This window comes from Caloenas nicobarica, chromosome 3, assembly GCF_036013445.1.
Source record: "Caloenas nicobarica isolate bCalNic1 chromosome 3, bCalNic1.hap1, whole genome shotgun sequence".
Lineage (NCBI taxonomy): Eukaryota > Metazoa > Chordata > Aves > Columbiformes > Columbidae > Caloenas > Caloenas nicobarica.
The window spans coordinates 32,713,584-32,727,739 of record NC_088247.1 but is presented as its reverse complement, the minus strand read 5'-3'; the positions used below and the strand labels follow the sequence as shown (position 1 = coordinate 32,727,739).

General features: G+C 38.7%; 1 protein-coding gene across 2 annotated transcripts in view; it reads right to left on the bottom strand.

Annotated features, from left to right (window-relative positions):
• The window catches only part of KCNQ5 (potassium voltage-gated channel subfamily Q member 5), a 287,542-nt gene that overhangs the window by 80,290 nt on the left and 193,096 nt on the right, over positions 1-14,156 (bottom strand). For both annotated transcript variants that reach the window (XM_065630523.1, XM_065630522.1), the window contains exon 2: positions 5,996-6,086. In XM_065630523.1, coding sequence (XP_065486595.1) covers positions 5,996-6,086 — 91 coding nt within the window. The remainder of the gene's footprint in view (positions 1-5,995; positions 6,087-14,156) is intronic.

Here is a 14,156-nt window from a genome sequence, read left to right as displayed (position 1 = left end):
AATGGAAAATAATTTCATGGGCGGTATTTCATCCAGTCGCCACTGACTTGTGGCAACCCCAGCGACCTTAACATTGCACAGTAAATGGAGATTTCTTGTTGGCAGGTAACTGGTTGGTAGTTCTGCCTGCCTGGGAAATGCGACTCTGAAACTCTCTTGCCTTCTACTGCATTTGCTGTTCAATGCTGTAGCACTTGCGGTAACCATTCACAGTTATCCTGCCTTCTTTAAGTGATTCGGTTATGAGATTTTTCTTTGCCCTGATTGTAGATTACACATAATAATACTGTCTTAGTCATCTTTAGTCATCAAACCTATTTAAGCTTTCCCAGTAGAACTATAATACATTGCATTTTTAATTAAAAGAGAGAAATGATTCCATTCAATGTGTGATTCTTCATCCTTCTCTTCACAAAGGTTATTTCTGCTTAATACAGAAAAACAAAATAAAAGAAAGGACAAAACACTACAGACAATGTAATCAAGCCCAGAAACGAATCAATAATAGGCTTATGCCAGTATCGAGACGTCTTTATTCTCTGATGTGTTTGAAGTGTATTTTATCATCCTTAGCACTGTTGACAATAGATTTTTCATAGATACCTTTACAGTTTTATGTGTGGTGCCATGTTCCTCTGTTACGAAATAATTTTTATTGTTACTTTCATTTCTCTCCATAGCTACAGTTGGTGCCTATTTGCTTCAGAGCTTTGTTGGTTGGTCGGAAGTACCAATGCTGCCTTCTGACAGAATAATTACAGCTTTGGGGACATCTACTGATATGTTTTCAAATAACTTCACTTTTTCATTTACATTTTTGCCTTGTCAGACTTCCTTGTTGTAACTGTTAGTGCAACCAGCACTTACATTTCCAATGAGAAGTCTGCTCTGTTTGCACACAAAGATTCTCAAGTGCTTGTGATGAGATCTGGTCTAAATTTTTATAACAACAGTCAGATCTGATTTGATGAAATCAGTATACATAATAGGAAAGTATCACTTCAATCAGCAAAGACATTAAATTATTTATTCTGATAAGGTAAGAATATTTTCTTTCAAAGCCAACGGGCAGTTTATTGTGACATCGTTGAATTGTTTTATGCTCATGTTATCACCTTATTATAATATTAGTGTATATGAATCCAAACAAGACTGAAAACACGAAGGCTTTGACCTCATCAATATTACATTTCCCTCTCTTATTCTGTCTTTGATAACATCAGTGTCGTCTGTCTAACAGACAATTTTGTAGAGACTTCTATGCAGAAATTTTGAAATTTCAAAGCTATGCTTTGATTTGGGATTAAAAAGAACATTGAAAATTAGTATTTCCTGAGAAATACTGGTTCTGAGTTTTGATGAGCTCTGGCAAACTTGAAACTCACTGTTTTTTAGCTCAGGGATGAGTTCATCTATTTCTCTTGGGAGAAGACTTAACAAAACCACAATAACATGTGGTCTATACCTTACCTTCTTTGTTAGAAATATATCTATAATTGAAATCTCTCAAGATGATTCAGTTTTTCCTTTTACGCATGGTTAGTTGGTCCTACAGAGCCATCCATCTGCTCCTCTGCTCAGGTCTGGGTCTTTTATCCAAGTATCACAAGAGGATTCAAATTCTGGGACAATAAATCTAAACTGAAGAATGTTACTTTTTTTCAATTGAGCACTATCCATCTCCCTCTTGAAAATCCACTCAGCTCAGCTTTAAAATTTTGTAGCAGATTTGTATGATTACATTGCTGCAGATGAATTCACTCTCCTAGCGCAGAGACACATTGAACATATGCTTGCATGCTATCGGGCAGCTTTACTGTTTTGGTTTTTTTTTTAATCTATGTTCATCCTCCTTCTATGCTTCTTTTATGGGAAAATGTTAAGAGAAGGAAGGAATGTTAGGAAGATCTTAATTGCTAGAAGAACTTACTAGGCTCTCCTTTTGGATTCATATAAGTGACCACAGTACATGTAGAAGCCAACCTCATCTACTGCATGTTGTCTGCTTTTATGTCTTTGGGAGCTATTTCTGCCTGAAGAATTTGTTCCTAGAGTACATTTTCATAGGCACTTATCCTAGAGAACTGGGTACAGCCTTCTACCCCAGCCTTTTTCAGAGAAAAACACAAAACAGATTTGACAAAAACAGTCCTGCAGAAATTCACGTAAGTTTTGCAATCTCTCCATCTCGATTAAAAATGAAAATTATGAAAAAAATCGAGTCCTTTGTCACTTTAAATAAAAATGGCATTTATTTCCTACAGCCTCAATTTTACTTTTAAGCCCAAAGTTCTAAAATGCTCAAATACACAATATTTTATGCCAGGTCAAATGAAACATTTAATCTGATCCAACACTTTGTTGAGACTTTTTTATTTGCCAAATCTTTGTGGGTCAACTCAAATAATTTTATTTATTTTCTTGAACTGATAGCAAACAACTAGAAGTAACCCAGTTCTTCACATAGCTTTAGTTGAAAATTATCTTAAAAAATAGAGAGTTTGGTCACGAGAGTGAATGACCTCCAGTTCCAGAAACATTCCTTCTCGGCTGTCTTCCCCAAAAGATTTGATTTTGCCTTCCCAGTCTAAGTTTTACTTCCCTTGTGTTTATTATTTGATAAAATGCCAGCAAACATACTTGGAGGAGATCAGCAATACACAAAAGATTATTTTTTTTTGCTCCGTTAGCTGGATTCTTAAGTGTCTTGTGGCTTTTTTGATGTTGAAGTAGATTTTATTCTGCTGCCTGTCTGGGATGTATCACTGCTACAAGTTGAGTGCCAGAAGTTGTGTGCACAGACGAGGCTAAAGCGTAATTATCATTGAAGATATAAGGAGTTTTATCTGATGCTCTCCCCCTGGTTAGGCTTATTATTTCTAGACAAAAATCTAAGCAAATTAATTACTGATGTAACAATCCAACGCTGCTGCGTGTAACATGCACTTAACTTATCTGCAGGACTTTCGTTTTAAGCACCAGACTCAAATACTAAACACGTCTCCCCTTGACAAGCCCCTGATAAGCAGGCGATGCCCAGAACACAGTAGTGCTTGTGCGGCCACCAGGACCGAAGCCGTGGCTGGGTTCAGCACAGGGCAACGGGGCAGGTTTGCGTCGGCTCGGATGTTTCTGCAGTCCAGACGAGTCCATTAACCTCTGCTGACGCTCAGAAGCTCTCAGCTAACACTGCTTTCCTAAACAATGATTTACTCTGAGCTGTCGCACCTCCTCGTATTTTTCTGAGAGAGCATTCAGGATGCAGTGATTAGGAGATACGTTTTCTCCTCCCGTGTTAGGCGAGGTCGGGGGAGATAAATGGAACTGACTGATTGCAGAGCAATAATCTTCTCAGCTCCTCTGGCCTTTCTGCGAAAGAGGGAAAGGTTTGCTCACCCCATCTACATTTCCCTATTTAACCTCCTTGTGTAACTGCAAATAGCTGCAATATGTCAAAAGCCACAGGTGCCAGCGCAGGCAGCAGCTCAGGTATTAAGTTGAAGGAACATTATATTAGCTTTTTAGCCAATTAACACGGCTGTAGGGGGGAACATCTGCAATAAATCTTCAAAGCAAACAGTTCACAGAAACCCAGCAGGCAACTCTAAGGATTGCTGTATTTGTACTGTACTTCATTAGAAAATAAACATATATCTTCCATCTCAAGCACGAAACAAAAGAGTATTAAAACACATCTGATAGTTAATACAACTGTCTCTACTAAATGACACATTTGTGAGCGTTGTGTGAATCACTGCAAGGAAAAGGTTGTGAAAACTCTAATGACTGCAGTTATGTGTTGGCACTGCCAAAACAACTGCTCCTGAGTTAATGTAGAAATTTATTTCTCTCTTGGTTTGCGGTTGAAAAAGCCTGCTTTGATAACATTGCTAATATCAGCTAATAATTCAGTGTGCAGAGAAGGAGCAAATCATGCATCAGCAAACTGGAATAAACCAGTCAGCTTTAGCCTGCTTCTGGAACTTCATACTTTGCTGTGTTTATATTTTTCTCCATTAGAGACCCACAGCAGGAGCCGTAAAATTCGTCATCACTAGGTTTATTTCTGCCAAGGGTTTGCTGAACACACTAGACTATCGCATAGAAATGTTGGACCGGGCTAGTACTGATGCTTCGGGGATTAACCATCCACCTTCTTCCTCCTTAAGGCCATTTCTGTGTTCAGAGGATGCCACAGGATTTACAGTCAGAACCATCCCTGGAAACATTCCAGGCCAGGCTGGACGGGGCTCTGAGCAACCTGCTCTAGTTGAAGATGTCCCTGCTCATTGCATGGAGGGTGGACTAGATGACCTTTGAAGTCCATTGCAACCCAAACTATTCTGTGAGTCTATGAACTGTTAAGATGAACAAAGTCCATCTTTGAAGCCACAGCAGCAGAAAGCACCGCTGTGTCCTGCTGTAGACCTTGAGCAGTGCCTCTCCACTGATGGATGCCTCTATGAGGCCGAACCTCTGTGCGGTGCAGCGAACAAACCCAGAACTTTGCAGAGCTCCTTCACATTCCAGCTCCTGGGAGAGCCATGGCAAAGCACAGGGAATGTGTTGATCAGCCAGCTGGGGAATCAGTGGCAGTAAGCACACCGACACAATCAACAAATATGTGGCTCATGGGAAATGCATATTTTATGTCAGAACAAATGGTATTTCTACAATCAATTTACATAAACATACAGGGAAACAGGCTACTTGTCATGAAAGTACCTGCTATTAGAAATAGGGTATTTTCAGACTAATAAAATTTTCCTGTTTTCTGTATCAGAAAATCTTAGCAATTAGTATACTAATTGAAATAAAATAACTAGTTGCAAAACATTTAAACAAACTTCAATTTGCAAAGTGTTGTTCGCATATGTAAATAATGGGACCAGATATGAGCATAAGATTAAATCTGAGCACTTTTCACTATTTTAACATCACTTGGCCTTTTCTCCAGAAAAAGGGCTAATATGACTAGGATGCAAACCACCACATTTAGGACAGGCCTCCTTAATTAGCCCTGTTAAGAAACCATCAGATGGAGCATAGCACCACACATCTGCACCTTGCCAGCTCTGGACGTTTAGTTTAAGTATCTTGATGCAGTAGCACATTGTGCTGTAGAGACATAGCATGGATGGTAATTATGCTTATTGGCCTGCTCATGCCATAATTAATTAGGGAGCTGTTCTGAAGACCAGGGCTTTTGGATATATACAAGCGATGACAATTAAAATGTTGGCATTTGTCAGCAGTTACTTCACCCCAGGCACTACCTAACGAGCCACAGTCTGCTGTATACATGGAACTGAAATAACCATGGTAACTCTGGGTATATAGTGACATTTTAATGATCACTACTGCCTATCCTCAGGCCATCACTTGCAGAACTAAATGGCCCATCAAGAAACAGATGAGTAAAGTGGCGTCCATACAATGCATGAAAAATGGCAAGCACTTTTAGGGATTAAAGCCATTTATATCTATCTCAGAAGGGGAAAAGGAGAGAGAAATATAATGCAAAAGCATGTGTTATGAAAAAATAATGAAACTACCACTTCCAACTGCAGCAACTGCCACTAAAATGTCAGCATCTACCAATAGTTAGCACAAATTGATATCTAAGATACCAAAATTATTTCCTATTTTAAGTATAAGTGCCTCTTACTACATACTGACTTTATAAATGGCAGTGGCAGCATCAAAGGTCTTTCATGCTCAGTTGCTGCCAAACTGCAGTAGAAAAACTATCAAACTGCAGCAATTCTCAAGCAAAGAAGGGATGCGATACGGTACTTTTTAACAGTCATACAATCTGACCTGTTTTTAAAGAAAAAGATGGTGGAATCCTCTATTATTTTTTCATCATTCAGATGAAAAGTCTGGTTTCTTCAAGCATTCAGGAATTATACTATTTTGTCCATGGTGAGGGAGAGCATTTGAGTGTATATAAAAGTATCTGTGAATCTGTCTTGTATTTAAAAGTTTCACTTACCAAAATGAAGAGACAACCAGAGGCAAGTTTTGTGTGTTCAGGAATAGTAGAAAACACGGACAAAATCAAGCAACCAAACACAAGGAGAAAACTGAAAAAGAAAGAATATTAATAATTGTTAATATTTTTCAGAACCCCAAACCAGTATCTGTATTGATCCTACCTCACCAATATTAATAGAAGATTATCAATGAACAGTCTTCATTAATAGAAGATAATTCAACCACTACTTAACTTAGTCCATTAAAGACACTAGAGTAGCCTGTTACTAAATCCACATGCTTTTGAGCAGCACTGGTAGAATTAACGGAAACAAACACAAGAAACAAGATTTTGTTGGAGACATGACCCAATATACACAGACACTACTTTTGGTATCACAATTCTGTACCTTTATGCAGTCCAGATACTCTTAGTGGCTTTAAAGAAAGATAACCAATGGGACAATCCTCTCTCCAGTCTGAAAAATCATTTATCTCACAACCGACCACAAATATCTGCGATATAAGCTTATCAAAGAGCTAAATACACATTGCACCTAACTGCCCACCTGAAACAACTTCCTTCAGAGCAAGAGACTTCATGTACAAACTACCAGAAGCTGAGCAGTAGTTGAGTTTTATAATCGTTGCCCTAAACGAACAGTCTCCATTCTGGGAACAAACTTAATATCATACTGAAGAAGTTAAAAGAGTGAATTAAGAAAGCCTTACACAAGTCGCGCAATTACAGTCAGGAAAACGACGGCAATTTTGAGCTTGCATGAGCTTTCATGTTTCAACGTACTGATGAATACACACAAGCAAAGCAAAGCACCAACATGCTGCTAAATCTCTTTGTGAGGAAGATGCAAACACCCAGTATCACTGTAGAAATTCTTGCATATCCCATGTCTGATCCATGCAGCATACAGCACAGGTGCTGTTTGCAGACAGGAGCCTGCAGAGCTGGTATCGCTCTGAGGCCTCTACTATGGATGATAAGGAAGATCCTTTCCTATTGTATTGCTTCACCAATAATAATACAACTATGCTGGTGAAACCACCTATGAATTGGATCAGAAGAGAAGTTCATTTCACCCACAATACCACAAACTGACTAATCAGCAGCCAGGCAGCACACTGTATGAGTGCAAGGCAGTGCATGTTCTATATTTTAAATTCTTGCACTGGATTTTGCAAGTAGCAACAATTAATTCTACCAATGTTTTACGAATTTCCTTCTTAAAACATTTGCCAGTCATGCTGGGCAATGAGTCAACCACACAGGGTAGGCCTTTGGCTTTTATCTGAATTGCTGGGACTCTTGTTAACAGATGCTCTAACCCAACATGAATAGGTATGGTAAATAATACAGATGTATATCTGCAGGAAAGCACGAAGGGCTCCTTCCTGATACAAGAGGGACTCGGATCTCTTCCAGGGACAAAGGGAAAAAATACAGAAATTACGGATCTATGTAACGGATTCACAGGCTCTTCAATATGATGTTTCCATTCAATAACACAATAATTGTGAAAACACAGAAAGCATTTTTTAAGAAAAATACTGGAGGGGGTGTGTGGAGGTGTTTGTGGTGGCCAAGCTGAACATCCCTCAGCAGTCTGCTCTTGCGGCAATGAAACCCAACCACACACTGAGGTGTATTAGCAAGAACGTATACAGCAGGTCGACAGAAGTGATTATTTCCCACTGTCCGGCATCCGAACGACCACATCTGGAGTGCTGTGCCCACTTTGGGACTTCCCAGCATGAGAGACAGACGGACAGACTGAAGTGACTCCCATGAAGGGCCACCAAGAGTGGTCAGAGGCTGCAGCGCATGACACATAAGAGAAGCTGAGCAGAGCTGGGTTTGTCCAGCCTGGATAAAGGGAGATTGAGACCTCTGACTGATGTCCTCAGCTATCTAATTCTAGTTATAAAGATGGCATAGAGGAAATAATTTGCAGGACAGAAAATTATGATTACCTATACAGAAAAATGTCACAATGAAGGTGATCCAGCACCAGAACAAGTTGCCGAGTGAGGGTGTGACACCTGCCCATGGAGATGTTCAGAACTTGGCTGGAAAAGGCCCCAGTCTGACTTTGAAGTGAGTTTCACTTTGAGCAGGAGGTTGGACTAGATGACCTGAAGGGGCCTTTTCCAACCTAAATTCTTCTATTATTCTAACTACTGGATACGAACTTCAGTATATTATCGCATCCACTCCCACTTGTGCCTCAGGAGCTAAAATTGCTCTTTCCCTTATAACATAGAGAGTTTCCATAGTGCTGTAATATAGTAGTGCTGTAATATATCCAGTACATTACAGAAAAATGTAAGTCAATTTCTTCAGAATTTCTATTAGAAAATCTGATGTGCAATGCCATACGACATTGGAGGCACATTTTGTAGCATATCATTTAACTGCTGGGGTGAAGTTCTGTTCTTAAAATCAAATCTGGTAGGAGCTTGCATATAAACTCTACCAAGAACTGTAAATAAAACAGTACCCAGGAGGGTAAAGGGTGTCTCTGGCACATGCCATTGGCAAGCCAGACTGAAGAAGGATAAAGACCAGCATATATATGCTTAAAGGTTTCATAACAAACTCATTCAAGTGACAAAAATCCACCTTGTGAAAAATTTTGCTCCTCTTCTCCCCACCTTTTAAAAAAAGGAAAAGCTCCCACAACATTTCTGGTAATTTCAGCTGCTAGAGTCTTCAGGTACATCCCCCCTATAATTACATCCTACTGGCATAGGCATAAATGTGGTCTCTCCTTGTTAAAGTTTGTATGGAGGGCAAGATAAAATTAAGAGGTGACTAAGAATTTACAGTAAAAGGATATATTTTAGTTTTGTTGAATTTCTTTAGTCCTGAATCAGTTAAAAATGACATTCTCTTTGTTCCTTTGTATTTAGGTAATAAAAATTGCTCTTGTTTAGATGTATTCCAGTAATACGAACTAAATTGGAGGCCCAGTTGTAGAGTCTTGTCCAAACACACAATACAAGTTTTCACTTGCAAGAGACCTCTTATAGCACAACTATAGAAAATAGATGCAGCAGGAAAAAAGAAAGCTTGTTGTTCACAGCTGGAGACCACAGCACAGAAAAGGTAAGGGACTTGCCTAAGGCTACGCAGAAAGTCTTTATATGTGGAATAAACCTGAACGTTTTAAGTCCCAGCCCAGTTCTGCAGTCACAAAACTATCCCACACTCACCCACCACTTGCGTTACCACAGTTCCTCAGGACTCTGATTTAGAAGATCACTGTGGGCAAAGTGTTAATTCACGATAGATGGGAAAAGTGAGTCAGGAGAGGGAACTGGTACAGTTAAACAGTGTATTAATCAAAATAATGGTAAATATTCAGGAAAGTCAGGCGCAGTTTTGATTAGCACCTGGTAGACATAGTTCTGCAGATTATCCATGAAATCCAGAAACAATCCCCACAGCCATACATAAGAATAGTCTTGGAAAGATATTTTTCCAAGCCTCTATAACCTTTTATTTGCAGTTTTTCCGGAAGCTCTACAAGGAACAGAGCATTGTTATTAATTATTATTACAGAACAAAAGAGAAATGTTTGCATTTATCCACCCACACATTCAAATCTCGCCCCTCTACCCCTCATCCCTCCCTCCAACACTGAACACTTTTTTTACTGACATTCAGCACATTATGTCTAAAATTAAACTGTAAGCACTTTGGGGGAGGGGAGAAACACAGTCCTATTAGCCTTGCAAAACTAAAAGCATACTTTTAGGTGCTGTAAAACACAACACTAGCAACAAAAATAAAAGGATTAAGTGTTCTGGAATGTTTTCGGTAGTTTATTTACCACTGACGTGCCTTCCTTCAAAATAAAACAATAGTTGAGATTCACTTTCTAACTTTTTTTAATATAATCTGCTTATTGGAGCCATTCAATGAAAGCGTCTCTCCTGTTCCCCAGCAAGAACTGAAGGCACGGAGGATACAGCAACACATTTCACCTGGCTGGATGCTAAACAAGGACCTGTCCAGCAAAAAAAAAGAAATCCCTAAGGTTCAAATGCCACAGTGGTCAAAGTGTATCAGAAGTTTTTCTTTTCTATCACGAACTATTTCTGCAGTGACAGATGAAGTGTGTAGGTTTGTATTAAGCCCTGGACAGTCATAACCCTCACTAGAGGAAAAAGTATTTTCGAATGCCAGCATGTGAACTGTGTGCTATGACACATGCTATACAACAGGATGCTGCTGTAGGTAGAGGGTAGTAAAAAGCAAAACACAGACCAATTATATTTGGTCTCTAGTGGTTTAATCTGGATCATGTATTTGTTCAGGCTGAAAAAAACAGATGGTCTTTCCTCATGCATTCAGTATCAGACAGTAAAACATACGCCTTAGGCAGTAACTTCCCATAAAATTATTCAAGCGCTGCCATAGTCTTGTATTTTATCAAAAGCAGCAACTTCCATTTTGTTTCACCAGTAATCAGTTTTGATGCAGATCCTTTCATCTTATTCCCCTGCTTCTGAAAGCATACACTAATTGGAGAAAAGCCAATTTATGAAAGATAGTATAACTCAGAAGCTTTGATATTTATTCAATCTGCCTCTCATAAACTTTTCTTACTGGTTAATTAGGAACTACCAATTCTCGATCTATTTAATTTTCAACAGAATTTTACTACAGTTTGTGATTTAAAGGCTGTTCATATGGAAGAGGATATTCAGCTTAAAGCAATTGTTAAAACATCACTCAAGGAATATCATAAGCATAAAAATACACCCCGGGAAGATCTTTAAAAGCTATTTTGCTACATTATTTACTGCTAGAACTAAAATAATCAAAAGTTAAACATCTGCAAGCACCTTTATACCTCGTCTGTAAACAATAAAAGTATATCACTGTTGAAGTGACATAATTAAGCTATTAGACCACCAGAGTTCTAGTCCAGTATTATTTGAGGTCTGATTTCATCCCCATACATGCAAGGACATTCAAGATTATGACCAAAACTGTTTGCAAACCATTGGCAGTGCCATTATCCTGGATTTTGTACAGAAGGCAGAAAATGTTTGTAAGCTTCTGCTAACCCTAACTATGACCAAAAAGTAGCTCTTACTTTTCCCACTGGTACAAAGTCAGAACTAATGTGGTTGCTTGCAAACTTACAGGAAGTTGTTTGCATTCATGAGGTCTGAGTCTACAAAGATGCTCTTTGAGCCCCTCCAGAAGTAATTCCTTACCATAGCCAGGAGCAGTGCACATGTTCTCTTAACAGTGATCGGGATCCTGCTGTTCGAGTACCCAAATATCACCTTTAAATGACTTTTTAATTCTTGAATGCATAAAATCTCTGTGAGGTATTAGAAAAATAAACGTGCTGAAGATCATGCTGGATGTATAGCGCCAATAGATCCATTACAGGTTTAGATAAATGAAAACCATACCCAGTAAAAACCCTATAAAGAAAGGAAGGAAAGAGATGGTCATTCCTGGCATTGTTAAACTTTCATTGGGACTATTAGTTTTGGTGAGCAGTTCTCACAAAAAGCACAGAGATAGATGTTTGATAAGCTTGTTGCCCTACGCGAGGTCACTACCTCGGCTGGTTGCTGTTGGCCCTCTCACCCCTCTTGGTGCGTGAGAAAGGGAGGCTTCACAGCTCCAGTGTGCCCCAGAGCTGATGGGGACAGAGGAAAACAGCATCTCCTGGACTAGGAGTTACTGCTGTAGATGCACACGATTTGCAAAGCAGTAAATTCCCACAGGGCAGAAAGTCTGCCTGCTGTTAGACTGAGAGCTGGTGCATCACACTGCATAGAATCATAGAACAGCCCAGGCTGGAAGGGACCTCAGAAGATCACCTGGTCCAACCTTTTGCAGGAAAGGGAGCCCAGGTGAGATTATCTAGTGCCCCGACCAACCACATCCTGAAGACCTCCAGTGATGGGGACCCCACCATGTCCCCGGGGAGGCTGTTCCAGTGATGGATTCTGGAGCAGATGTGCGCACTCAAGACAGCAAGGCAGCAGAGACCTGGCAGCTCCCGTCAGCCCCACAGGGTTTCCTGGTGGCTCTGCGCAGACAGTTCTTGGAGACGGGTGGAAATATCCTCTCCAGTAGGATGCAGAGAAACAAATCCTGGAGCTTTTTCCCAGCTTCAGGAAGAACTGAAAGTGAGAATTTTGGCTAGTGCGGGTATGCGGAGGACACTTACGCAGGTCCTGTGGTATCTCCCTTAAAAAGTAATCTTTTCAACATTTCTATAAAACAGGTAATGCACTGCTGACATGGTGGAAAAGAACACAGTTTAACAGTTTTGATAGTGAAAGCCATGTGGATTAAATTTTCCATCATTTATAGTTTCAATGTGACTTGTTTATGCAAGAAAATGAGATATGACAAAGGTTATTACAATTTGTTAAAAATGTTTGACAAAAGCCGCATGGAGAATAAGCGCTCTCCCATAGAAAAAGCTCATAAATTTCTCCTGTAGGCTTTCTTTAAAATGACTTGCACTTCAACCTTTTCTTCAAGTGGAAGAGTGTAACACGTTAAGGGCTTGATAATGCGCTGCATTCCACCCAGAAATAACACAGCCCTGTCTATGGAGAGGTGGAGCACGAAGACCTCATTGTCTTAAAATGTGAAAATAAACTGGATAGGAAACTTCAAAAACAATTTTGAGGTAAAAATAAATTTACAGCAATACCATCTTTTTATATATTCTTCCCTCAGATTGGTACCTTTTTCAGAAGTACAGAAATTTGAACTGAATTTCATGTCTGAAATTTTCTAAGAACTGAACTTGCTGCTGAAGCAACTTGTTTAGAAAAGTAAGTTCTGTCAGGCCCTGATGAATAAATGATATTTAAACAATCTTTTATTTTTCATTCCCCTACAGGATGTATATTCATTCAAAAAATTAGAACAGTTCCAATATGAAAGAGCTTAAGTTTGCAGTATTAAAAAAGTGGTGTCAGCCTAAACTGGCCTTTTCTGTCATATTTTGAAGACGTTGTATTTTTAGCAGTGTCTGCTAAGTGATTGTATTTGGCTTACATCGACAAAGCAATGAAAAGGCTTAACAGGAGATGTAATCAAACTCAGGCAAATGAAATAGCTCAGATACCTATGGGACACAAATCGAAGTGTCATTAAATGCACATTTGATAATCCATTCCATCATAGACAAAAAATAAAGCATCAAGGTACATTTTTCCAGGGATATATAAAGCAGGCGTCATTCTTCCTTAAGCAAGCGTATCAGCTTAAAAGAAAACAAAACAAACCAAGAAATGCTTATTCTGACAGGTATAATGCTCAGAGATACTTGTGACCTAGATATTTTCCAAAAGGTTTTCATTGGTTTTAACAGGAGACATTTTTGACACAAAAATAAGAATAAAGCATGTGTTGTTCTGGATTTTAAGTACTATAAAGATTGAGAAGAATGATACCGATTCGCATCCCAGGATCCTTGTTTGCACTTAAGGTGCCTCAAATCTGTAGAAGATGACAAAACACTCCTTTTATCACATCCAAATAATAGGTCTTATTGTAGACCAAATTTTTCAAAGTGAATGCTTAGTTTAGTAAAAAAAAAATTTAAAAAAATCTGTCTTTAGACAACTCTGTAGGTATTTATTTTTTCTTTTGAATCAAATAGCCCTGACTCCCAATGACAAGTCTAGTAGCTCACCTAGCAACCTTTACTTCTCCACAGATATTTCCCAAGAAAATTTAAAATATTATTAGAAACTATGTTGTATTTATCACTGACCACTGGTTGCAGTATTTATATAGTTTTTTAGAACATATACAAAACTAAGATAAAAACTTGATTATAATGCAGTGGGGAAAATTAAAAGAATTACAGCATGAAGCTGGAGAAATGAAAACCACTGCATAATTTTTTTTTTTTTGTAAAATGATTTGTCCAATGCAGCCTATTTGTTTTAACCTTGTCCACAATCTAGGGCAAAGTGGAATACTCAAATAACCTTTTTCTGTAAAAGTGCTTGCTAACACAATGTAGTCAGGTATCTTGCTCACCAGAAAAATGATCCTTTATATAAGAAATGTGTAGATATGCTCAGCTTTTTTAAATTTTTTTTTTCAGATTTTAAGATAGAAATACTGCCACTATCACATGTTCTTTTTTTCTTTTTTTTTT